Here is a 12,452-nt window from a genome sequence, read left to right as displayed (position 1 = left end):
CATTAGGTAGCTAACAAATTCTTTATTCTTTTTGTCATCAGATAGCTCTGGTAAATATTGAGATGCAAAAGCTACAAAGCACTGAGTAACTGGAGCCAAACTGAAGTACCTCCACTTTCCTATGACACTGCTGCTATGTCCTGAAGCAGCAGTAGGAATGCAGGAACACTAGCCAGCATTTACTGAAGGGTGACAGATGTGAAAGACCTACTTACTACTTAACATACCAGGCTGTCTCTTGAGTTTAGTGCTCAGTGTTATCACCACACAAAAAAAGAACAGGCATTGGTAACCCAGCTTTAAAAGGGGCTTCCTCAAGGAAGCCTGGACAGCTTTCCTCTTCACAGTAGCAGGCCAAAAGAACACTGTTTGGATGCTAAAACTAGTGCTGGAATGTCTGAGCAGTAACAGAATATTACATCAACTCAGTGAATCTCCCCACAACGTACTTATTTGCAAAAACTAAAAAATCAAAGTTAAATTTGCTAGAAATGGGACTAGTGGACAGCATGTGCTTCCTAAATGATGGGCTGAGAAGAACTCAGCATCATGTTGTAGTATTTCTGCCAAAGTACCTAACAGAATGCTAAACAGAAGGAAACAACAGGTACCCTCAAGTTCAGGGACATTCTGCAAATCAACTTGCCAGTACTTATAAAAAATGTCCATATTAAGAAAGACCAGGGCAGTTTCTGATCATAAAAGACTAAGAAAGCATGACAACTGAACACAATGCTTAATCTTGATTTTTTATGCTATAAAGGGCAATGTTAGAACCATTACTGAAATGTGAATTAGGTCTGTAGATCAGATAACAGCATGGGGTCAAGGTTAACTTATGTGATTTTGATCATTGTACTGTGGCGAGGTAAGAACATTTCTTACTTTAAGAAATGCATACCATAATATTAAGGGTAAAGGAACATGGTATCTGCAACTTGCTTTTAAATTATTCAGAAAAAGTGTGTGTACATGTATGTATAATGTGTGTAAAGAGAGCAAGAAAAAGGCAAATGTGTAAAATATTAATATTTAGGGAACAAGGATAAAGGGTATCTGGGAATTCTTTGTCCTCTTGCAAATCTTCCATCAAACCTGAAATTATGTCAATTAAAAACAAAACATTTTAAAGGTAATATTTACTGAGTCATTCCTTTTGAAACTGTCACAACCACCCAGCCTGCTCTAGAAAGGTCTCTCCTCTAATCTGAACAGGGTTTGTTACTGCTTTTTGGCTCACACACCCCTTTAAACATTTGTTGATGCTTCAGGCCCCTCCCCTGAAAAACAATTATACTCTTATACTCACTTCTTTGCACAGAACAACCTCAAGTTATGAACCCTTACCTGGGAGACCAGCAAAGAACTATCCACACACCAAAGGAGGGAGGTCCAAGCAGCACGTGTAGGAAGTGCCTGGCTCAGGTCAGAAAATAGGTCCCCATTCTGGGTTCAAGGACCCTTTGGCCTGGGAGAGCTCATCCTCCATTTCACACCACACTGCAGACTGGGCAGGGCTATTGCAGAGACGGGTCCAGCATAGACAGGATCAGTCCCTTCGGTCTGTGTGCTATTTTACTTAACCTCTCAAGCCTTTTTTCTCTTCCCTAAAAGAGGACATTAAAGCACCACTTCATGGAGTCCTTGGGAGAAGAGCTCAGTAAGAGCAGCCATTATTTTCATATTTTTAGTACCCAGAGTGTGTCTGTTCAATGTCTTATAAACTTGCATGTTTCCACCCTAGCTTTGGCTCTGGAAATGCCAAGTGTTTTTCTGCTGCTATATGGAGACACAAGACCACCACCCAAGGCTTAAGCCCAGACACTTAAGTTCCCAGTAATTCTTGTTTTTCCAAGAACCTCTGAGATCAGGCCTTTGCTTTTCATCCTACTTAAAGCTTAATGCCTTTTGTTGGACATAACTTTTATTTTAGCCTTTAGCCATACTCAGTTTAACTAGAATACTAGAATACTAGACATTTTGACCAAATGTGAACATATTAGTAATGTGTTTGCTTTTCAACTGCTACTCATTTTCACCTTGAAGTTTTCTCTCAAAATGAGACGAATTATAAGGTGTCATTTAAAGTGAGACAGGGAGAGGCTATGAGTAGCTGGACAGAGAGCATCATGTACTACAAGTTTAGGGGTTTCGCATAGAAATTGGTGGGAGCATGGGCTTCCTATACCTATAGCCCAGAGATTAAAGCTTATGGTTTCCATACCAGCACCACCTATCATATTTGCCACACCAACTAATTTGACTTCCAGTTATAGTACACATCATGCTGGGAAAAGTTCCTGAGCTGAAGTTTTTCCAGAAATCAATGGTGTGCCCATCCACCTGAAATAAGGCCTGCCTGGGCCACCATGGGAGGGACCATCTACAGCCTAACTGCCCTCTTTGTGGCTTTACAACCCAGAAACAAATAGGCTGCAAAGGACTGGTTTGCTTTTTGGCATAAACCCTTTGAATTTTTATTTTTCATTGTTTCTGTAAAATATTTTTACTTGAATAACTTGCTTAATATTTTGCAAGAAAAAAAAAGGAAGATATTAAGACACTATTTCCGTTTGTTTATGAAATGCACATGGCCTATCAGAACTAATTAAACAGTTAAAATAGTTTTAAGAAATGCTGCTGCTCTTATTGGGCTCTTAATTTCTCTGGAGATTCTAGGTGAAGACTGCATACAGGCTCATTATTAGCAGTTTTTGCTGACGTCCTTGGGGAATGAAGGTGGCATTTCTGAGCATAGATTTGATGTGACTGAAGAAGGAAGACAAATGCCAAGATCAGGTACATGAAATAAAGGGGGTTGGAGTTAGTAGTCACCATATTTTATCATGTATACTGTGGACTTTTTTTGCCAAAATTTTTAGAGAAAAATAAGGATGCACATTATACATGGGTATAATGATTACATACCATCAGTATAATAATCACGTGTATAATGCACACAGATGCATGAGTGCACATTATATACAGCAAAATATGGTATACTTCAGACATTTTTCCATCTTACAGTAATATATTAATAGAAATTATGCAGCATGCCTCTATTCATTGGGAAGTTTGTTTCAAAGGGTTATTTTCCTCACCTCAATCTTTAGTGAATTTATATGTATAATTGTTATGTAGTTATTCCATCATGGGAACAGCACACCTGTTTAGTGTTGCATTTTAGACTTATATCTGTTTTATTGATGTAGCTGTAATACAAAGTCTCCTTAACCTTGTGAAAATGTCATGGCTTTTAAATTATGATTTATTCTGATTATGGAATAAATACATGAATAAAAAAATCTAAAAAAAAAAATAAAGTGAAGACAGGTCTGTCCTGACCCCTGCAGTATCACTGCTGTGGAGAGGAGTGTGCAGCTCTGTGATGTACATCCGTGTAATCTAGGAGCTCGTCTGTGCAAAGGCTCAAATGCCCATCTTCCTAGAGTGTCAACACTACTTAAAGCTTTGGGGTAAAAAAAAAAAATCCATTATTTTAACATAAAAACACATATACCTAAAGAGTAAACAAGTGAGTGTTAGGTTACAACTGATCCCACCCTCTCTGTTGAGTCCTTGCAGGGTGAGGCTGGGAAGTGTTGGTTTAGCTCTCTGGAAGGAGAGAAAGGTGGTAAAGAGTCTAGAGGATTCATACTCTGGAGGCAGGCCATAACAGCTTTGGTGAACTTGGCAAATGAGTGACTCTGTGTCCAGTCCTGGGCCAAGTGCTGGGGAGCCCTGACCTCGTTAACAGAGAAAAATGACAGAAAAACTTCTAGACTATATTCACATGAGGGCACAATGCATTCCCCTTGAACAGAGAGATTCAAGCTGGCTCTAACTACAGTCTGTAGAACAGAGGTTCTTTTTTTTAAATTTTTTAAAATATTTTATTTATTTATTTTTAGAGGGAAGGGAGGGAGAAAGAGAGAGAGAGACACACACACACACATCAATGTGCAGTTGCTGGGGGTCATGGCCTGTAACCCAGGCATGTACCTTGACTGGGAATTGAACCTGCGACACTAGAACAGAGGTTCTTAACCTGTGGTCCACAGATCTCTGATGCAAAATTTTAAATGTGCCAGTTTTCTAGAGAGTACTCAGGTTTCTTTGGAATCTGAAAGGGATACGTGTCCCAAAAAGTTAAGAGCCACCACTCTTAATTAAAGAAAGTTTGAAAGTAAAATGATTAGATTGAAGATCTAGTTGTTACAAGGAAAGATTTTTATTTGATAATAGCCAATACTCTCGGAAATGCTCCTTCTAGATCCCAAAAAAGCTTATTGAGAGTCTGTCTCCAACACCTCCCACGTGCCACACACACCAACCAGCCTAGTCCTGAAGACAATATAGGTCTGTCCAAGGCCAATTCTCCTTCCACCACTGCACACTTCCACCCAGTGGTGTAATCTAAATGCAGGCCACTCAGCCACTCAACACCAAGCCAACTTCATAGGCACAGGGAAACTGAGACCCTCAACTCCAAGACCAAGCCCCTGGTGGGAGATGCAAACAGAACAGGTGAAGCAATGTGTAGACACAACATTTAGTTTATTTTGACTGTGACCAAAGTCAGAGAAAGACAATAGAACCTCACTGACTTAGAAGTCCTGCAGGTTCACTGACAACACATCAAGGCTGGGTAAAAGGTTGGCATTCCTTTACGTAACCATCTCATAATCCTCATCATTCTAGGACAGGATAGTGCCTCTTAGGCACTGCATGAATCTTTACAGCAATCACATTTGCTCATCCTTTAAATTAGGATGGACTAAAAATATGAGTTTGATACTCATTCTATAAACTGTCCAGTGGAAGGACAGCAGCATCTTTCAGTGTCAGTTAACTTTGGAGTCTGAAGTCCCAAGATGTGGGTTGACAGCCTCTCCAGAAAGGACTGACTGGACAGCAATTTTGCTGATAGGCTGCTCACTACTCATTCCATCGCCCACCTCTTTTCTCAGCTCAGCTGAGAATTTGAATGAATGTCTAATCATAGAGATTAGAACTCACAGTGAAATGAATAAGGTTTATGTGAAGACCCATCTCTAATAGCATATGTGTTTCTCTGTGAAGAGCTATATTCAAGTCACATCAGCGTCGGAGCCTCAGGAAGAACGCATGTTTACACTCTGTGCTCTCCAAGGGGTAATACTTATCATAAAAATCTAAAACATATTCCTCAGTCTTGAATCCAAACTTCTGGTACAGCAGCATAGCGGGGTTGCTCGCTGAGACATGAAGGGTTACATCCTTGCCCATACAGGTCTGCCAAAAGAGTGGAAAAATACAAGATGAATAGGAGAAAGCCTGAGGGAAAAATGAGTAGGTAAAGAAACTCTTTTAAGTGTAGATAGTTTAGGAAACTGGAGAAGTTAGGGACTTAGATTTTGCAACACCTCGCAACAGCTGGAAACCAAATGACGTTTTACCTGGATCAAAACATTCACCAAAGCATTCATCAACACTAAGGAAACTGATGGTATGCTGAATGTTCTTTTTTCTCTCTGAAGCAAAGGGCCAAGGGAGGTATTTTATTGTCAACTGTATTATTTGTACTTCAATTACATGTAAATGTATCAAACATATCTATACCAAACACTGTGTCAATCTTGAAGAAATAGTGAACAAGGTAAGCTCTGCTTTTAAAAACTAGATGTTAAATTATGTGACCAGATAAGACATATTAAGACTTTCATTTAATTATAAAACCTTAAGAATTTACATGGACCTTCAGAATCCCAAAGTCTCCCTCCCATTCCTCCCAAACTGACAGAACTCACTTCTCGAACTGAGATTTCTATATTTAGGATAGGCCCAATCCTAGGGAAAAACAATAATAATTATTCTACCAATACAAGGCAAGCCCTTGGATTCTTTAATTAGCTACACAGGCTAAAGTATCCCAAAAGTAATATAGATAAGCAACCTGTTTTTAATGAAGGCGGCATCAAAATACTGATGTTGACAGAGTGCTTGAGAGTTTATACTTCATGGTTCCCCCAAGGCCTCTACTTAAGAACTCTGTCAAAAGTAGACAGCTACCTTCTATTCTCTGTTGAATTCACATTTTGTATCCAAAGGCATTTTAGAACAAGAAAGAACTACTATTATACCAAGGACAAGAGCGTATCCTATGATAAGGCTGGTATTCCTTATCATAGGATACTCTGCAAATATGCACAGTCTGATCACGGTCATCACCAAGTACTACTGCCTGTGTCCAGGCCTGGGCTGGCTGGGGGCCAGGCACCCACATACCAAGATAAAGACTCTCCTCCCACTCAGGAAATGCTCTGTAAGGACTGACTGGACCAGTCCTTGTGTCAAGCACACACATCAAACTGTCATCTGTGCCCTGCCCTCAAGCCCTTGCCAGAAGGGAAAGGCAGAAATCCTGTAGGCATTCTGCTAGGTTGAAGGATGAACACAGAGTAGAGGTCAATTCTGTGACTGGAGTAGGCAGAGAAAAAGGAGGCATGGGAGAAATAACTGAGAAGCTCTCAGTTCAAGACAACACAAGGTAGCACATATAAATTGTTGAGAGGTGAGAAGAAAACAATTTCTAGAAGACAGTTCCCAAGGTTCTGGCCAACACTTGGAATTGCTGAGCAAGTTTCATTAAAAACTGGAAAAACAACATTCTATCAACTCCATCCTCCATTTAATACTGTACTGTATACTTGATAGTTGCTAAGAGAAAAACCTTAAAAATTCTCATAATAAGAAAAACAAAATTTTATAATTATGTTTGGTAATGGATGTTAACAAGACAATGTAATAATGATCATTTTGCAGTATGTACAAAAATTAAATCATTATGTTGTACAGTTGAAGCTTATTAATATAATGTTATTATGTCAATTATACCTCAATAATAATAAAAAAAAATCCCAAACAAAAAAAGAATCTAGACCAGTAACACAAAATCATCCATACCAGATGGTTTCTAAATAAGAGTTGCCAAAAATATGCTGGGTGAAATAAAATCCTTGCATGTTTGTCTGATGTTAGTATATAAATATACAGTATATTTTCTTTAAAGGTGATACAGGTATTATCAAAGGATGAATTATAATTTGATATTAGAATTAAATCTTGGAAGGTTCATACCAGGTTATATGATGATAGCAAAATGAAAAGCAACCAAGAATTACAAAATATGTGCTACTAGTGATTGATAAAGCTTAGCTACAATGTTTTAAAATATTTGAAAACTAAAAACCATAGTTCCACTTCCTTGTCTGAGTCGTGGTGGCACTGATTCAAAGAGCAGCAGCGTTTCCAATATGGACAGTATAACTGCTTCAGGCTTTTGCTATTTTCTCATTTATTTACTACACATATTCACAAACTGGCTTCTTCAAAATCCAGATCTAAATTGCAATTTTATTTTAGAGGGTTGAAGATTTTTGTCTATGTGTTTTGTTTTTTTTCTTATAAAGTTACTTTCATCAAAAGAAGCACACAGACTACATATACAGTGCACACCAACAGAAGTAAAAAAAAAGTACATTATACATCTTCTACTGCAAATTCACAGTACAAAAGATACTGTCTTTTAAACATATACTGTAAAAAAAAAGAAAAACAATATAATAAGAAAAAATGGATAACATTACGCAACACACCAGAACCCACGGGCAGCTTCTGAAAACCAAAGGGCAACCCATCTTGCGGAGAAGGATGGTGACTGGCATTGTCACTTGGTCTCATATTCCACTGGGCCGTGCAGGGAGGGCCCTGCTCAGATCCACTCTTCCTCTAATTCTTTCCAAAGAGCCCAGAAGCAAGTGTGTAGAAGATGAGCACAGACAACATACCTGAATGAGATGATAAATCATGAAAGTTGCAATCCCTGCTCTTCTCCATTCAGGATGGACAAACAGAAATGAAATGTAAGCTTCATTGTACTTCACGTCGGGAACCATGAAGCCAAAAGCAATGATGACTTTTTTATACAGGACAACAACACTGAAGTCTGGGTACTGCAAGCACTCAGACAGGTCAATGCCTAAAGAAAAGAAACAATTGGAGATTCAAAACCATGTGCCTTTTGGAATTAATGAACACCAAGCTATTCAGTCTGTACTTACAGCTGCACCTGCATGCTAAAAAAACAAAACAAAACAAAATAAAGTGAGACAAAGACATTACCATACATAGCACACATTCAGATCATAAAATTAAAAATGAATTTTAGAATATACCAAAATTAACATCATCTTTTCTAAGTATGTATGTAAAAGAGGAAAGGCAGGATAGGATGGATAGTAGGAGTGAACAGGTTGAGCACTGGACACACCTGGTTTTCAATTCAGCCTCCTTGGCCACGTGTATCAATGGGCACATCTCTAAATGTCTTAGCTTCAGTTTTACCTTGTTTAAGATGAGAGTGTACCTAGACCTCACAGAGTGGGAGTCAAGATCCCCTGAGAGTGTCCATTTCATTGTAGTCTTTATCTCAGACATACTCAATTTATAAGCTCTTTTGTACAAATGCTACATTTTACAATAAAAAGGTTAAATAAAAAATGAGCTCCTGCATAGGTTATGAAAGTCACCTAGTGTAAAGGCAGGAAGTAGTGACTGCTCCTGGAATGTTCCTTTCCACTTGCACAGCTCTGCCACCACAGGCACTATGATATGATTATGAGACAATGAAGATGACAAAGCTCTCATCCTGATGAAATCTTATCTAACATCTGGAAGACATATTATATTTCAAAGCACAGTGGTAAAGCAGATCCACAAAAATGTGTTTATATTTAACAACAAAAATGTGTTCTCTTAACTGATGGCTTTGGTGCTTAGATACAGTATATTATAAGGCTGATAAAATGACAAATCATATTGGGTTAAAGTCTGTGATCGGCATATTTGGTTTTTTAAAAACACCTTTTGGCTGTACTGACACTCTCTTAGAAATAGCTAAATAAACAGAGCACACAGAATTATTAAGCAAAATCAAAAGTGTCCAAATGCCCCAGCTGCCAGTCTGTGTATGGCTGATAGACATTACCTGCTATCTAAACATATGTAGAAACAAACAGAATGAATCTTTTATTCTGGAAGCAGAAGAAAATAGGGAAGAGAAACAAACAAAAACACTGTTTATTACTTTAAATGCAGGCTTATTCTTGATCTTAGGGAAAAAAGGGGTATTTATATTTTAATATTTTTATATTAGTAGAGACAAACTATATAAAATCATGAGTGAAGGTTTTAGGGTCACATGACATACAGTAATTTTAAAAATTACTGAAGTTAACTATACAGAAAACTGATCTACCCAGTTTGAAAAGGGGAGAACATACCAGGCCAGAAAAACTCCTGACACATAGAGTTTATCGTTGGGATGTGATTTGGCCGGACATAGCAGTAATCGAGAGGTGCATCAGGCTCTGGAGTCCAGTGAGAGTCACTTCTGTGCAGATGAGAACGAATCTGTGACAGGAGTTGCAGTTTGGGTGGCTTTGTTTCATAATCACGCCTCCAGTACCACAGAAGATAAACAAATTCAAGTCAAAAAATACCCAATATTACTCCTAACCATTTGATTCATGCAAACTCTGATCTGCTTGAAATTTTGAACTAACTTGCATTATTTATATGGCAACTAGCTTGACCACAGCTATAGTACATTTTGGTATGAATTTAAAATTCATTCTTTAAACATCTGTTGACCAAACCCCTCTGTACCCACCAGTAACTCTACTGGTGCTCGTAAGCCTTATGAACGGAGTGAGGAAACAGAATTAGCATCTGATTTAATCCTCTGAATGCTCTCACCAAGACAGAGTCTAGGGCAGGGAAGGTTCAATCCTGCCAAGGTAGCTGGGGACCACCAGAGACCAGGGGAACCAAAGCAGGCTCACACACTGCCTTTCCATGTGTCTGCCTGGGAAGCAGTGCTATGCAAGGAGCATCAGGTGACTACAGAGCTGCAGTGCAAGTGCAGTCAACAAAGACTATGTGCTCTGTTAATCACAGCCAAGATAGCACTGGGGACCTCTCGTCTGCTCTGCTTTGCAGCAGAAACTGTCCCAACATCCAATCCAGCTATAGGTACAATTTGAGACAACTCTCTCATTTTTTAATTTCATAGACTATTAAATACATACAACTTTAAATTTAAAACAAAACAATGAGTATGGTCATCTTAATGAAATCCAACAGTTAACTTATCCTTGCCTTTTCTATTTCTATCAAAGGATCATCCTTTCTGCAAAAAAGCTTAGTTGAAACAAGTCAGGGCTGAGGCTAGGTACCAAAGCAGACATGGTCCTTGCTGACTCCCGCTCACAGGTTTTGGTATTTCCTCATTCCAGGAGAGGGATGGGGGTAGAAAGCACAAACATTACTTGTCATGACACAATCCACATCATGGCTCTTCTCCATATACCTGATATATGGTTTCAAGATCCGAGAAGTATAAGGGCTCACAATGCTCTGGTCCACAACCAAATCTTCTGATCCCACCAAACGATATAAAAACTTGGTGGTTTGGTGCCGAAATCCTTTCCTGGACGGCAAGGCAGTCTATGAGAAAGAAACACTGGTTATATATAAACAAAATTATTCAAAAGATTGATTTAATTTCCATAGATAATCAGTACTTATAATGTTTTCATGTATCAGAAAGGTCTTTTTTACATCCTATTTTAAAAGCTCATGTCAACAAAAAAATTCATAGTCATGAATTTGTATAAAATTAAATATGAAAAACTCATCCTAGTTGTAACAATTTTAAGTCAAAATAACTTAAAAGATTTAAGTTTAAAGTTTAAAATGTTTAAAGTCATTAAGTGAGTGAAATGCAGTACTGAGCATGGAATTTACAGCTTCTATAGGTTTCATTTTGTCTATATTACATCTTCAGTCCATTCAACAAACATTAACCAGCTCTAGTGCCGTGAAGGTAAGTATAGTTATCCAAACAGCCATGGGGGCCAATTATTGCAGTATCTATATGTGGATTGATTAAAATATGTCTCTATTCCAATGAGTAAATTTGACAAAAATAGGTATCATCCCTAAAACAAATCACAATAGTGGAGAGGCCCTACCAGAGTCAAAGAGGATGTGGTCTTTGCTCCTTAGGCGGGTACCCTAACTGAACTGGTGGGTTTCACCTTGGGAGCCTGACTGAAGATGTCTGTTCTCAGTGAGTGCCACTCTAGGACCCTCAGTCATGTAGTAACAGAACACATGCAATTAGGGTTTTATAGCAAAGAGCTAAAATTAAAGATTAAAAGACATTTATAAAATAGTTTGCCAAGGGTTGGATAAAGTTTAGAAACTTGAGAGTTCTTTTTGTAGAATCAGTTTACTCTTAGCCTAGCAAATAACTCTGTTGGAAGAAGAGCAAGAATTCTTTCTTTCATAATTTGCTCTCATTACTTTCCCAAACTGAACACCAAAACTTTTAAAAGCGAACTTTGAAATTCTTCTAGGAGTTTAAAATAAGTTTCAAAGTGAAATCGCAAGCTGTCTTATATAGTTTCAAAATATTGACCCAACACTCCCTCCTATACTTTTGGATATTTGTGGCTCCTCATATCAAAAGGTAAAGTCAATTTCTCTTCCCCTTGAATCTGGGTGGGCCTGTACGTGACCAATCAGATAGTGACAGAAGTATCATTCTGGGACTTTTGAACCTAGGCCTTAAGAGGGCTGGCAGCTTCTATTTTTTCCCTCTTTGAGTTCAGCTACCATTGTGTTCAGGCTGGACCGCTGAACAACTAGAGGATGTAGAAACAGGTTCTGGGGGAAGAGAAGCCATCCTGTTCATTCCAATCCTGATCCAGCTCTCAGATGAATGCTGCCACAGAAGAATCACCCAATTGAGCCCAGTCAACCCACAGCATCAGAAGAAATATTAAATATTCATTGTTTTAAACTACTAAGTTTTGGGATCGTTTGTAATACAGCAACAGATAACTGAAATGCCAGGCACTGGACCACTAGCCCACAAAACACTATCCAGTTAATGTCTCAAGATGAGTTTGTAGAACTCTATAAATGTTATATAGTACCCCAACTTCCTTCCATCACCCCTGCTTTCTCCCAAGTCTAAACCACACTCAACTTCTGTCCAGATCACTATCACTGCCACTGCCTATCGGTCTTCCCACTGCCTGTCACTCTTACCCCATATCATCTGTTCTCCACACAGAGACAAAGCCAGATTCTTCCTTTAAAAACTAATTAAATTCACCTCACTTGATGGAAACTCCTACCTGCCTTCCCCCTGTATGTTCATAATACAATTCAAACTCTTTACTGTGACCCATGGGATCTGGCTCCATTATTTCTGTGGCCTCATCTCCCATCATCCCCTTTCTTAGTCATCACTATGTTCTAGCCCCCGACACCAAACTTACTCCTGCCTTAGGTCCTGTGCCTGCATCTTCTGTCCTAAATCTTCCTCAGCCTGGCTCTTC

The 12,452-nt window shown here is 38.7% G+C and overlaps 1 protein-coding gene and 1 pseudogene across 2 annotated transcripts in view; one reads left to right on the top strand and one right to left on the bottom strand.

Moving 5' to 3' along the window:
- The first annotated feature begins 2,129 nt into the window (after positions 1 to 2,129).
- LOC123815234 lies at positions 2,130 to 2,347 on the top strand (annotated as a pseudogene).
- Positions 2,348 to 4,538: 2,191 nt separating this feature from the next.
- KAT14 (lysine acetyltransferase 14) overlaps positions 4,539 to 12,452 on the bottom strand; it is a 64,472-nt gene continuing 56,558 nt past the window's right edge. For both annotated transcript variants that reach the window (XM_045833276.1, XM_045833277.1), the window contains exons 7-10: positions 10,412 to 10,548; positions 9,324 to 9,499; positions 7,830 to 8,020; positions 4,539 to 5,274 (exon numbers count right to left, since the gene is read on the bottom strand). In XM_045833276.1, the coding sequence (XP_045689232.1) occupies positions 5,101 to 5,274; positions 7,830 to 8,020; positions 9,324 to 9,499; positions 10,412 to 10,548 (678 nt within the window). In that variant the 3' untranslated portion in view covers positions 4,539 to 5,100. The remainder of the gene's footprint in view (positions 5,275 to 7,829; positions 8,021 to 9,323; positions 9,500 to 10,411; positions 10,549 to 12,452) is intronic.

The sequence above is a fragment of the Phyllostomus hastatus genome, unplaced genomic scaffold (genome assembly GCF_019186645.2).
Source record: "Phyllostomus hastatus isolate PE091 unplaced genomic scaffold, TTU_PhHast_1.1 phas_contig_17, whole genome shotgun sequence".
Lineage (NCBI taxonomy): Eukaryota > Metazoa > Chordata > Mammalia > Chiroptera > Phyllostomidae > Phyllostomus > Phyllostomus hastatus.
Note: the sequence above shows the minus strand (reverse complement) of the source record. Positions and strands in the feature narration are given on the sequence as shown.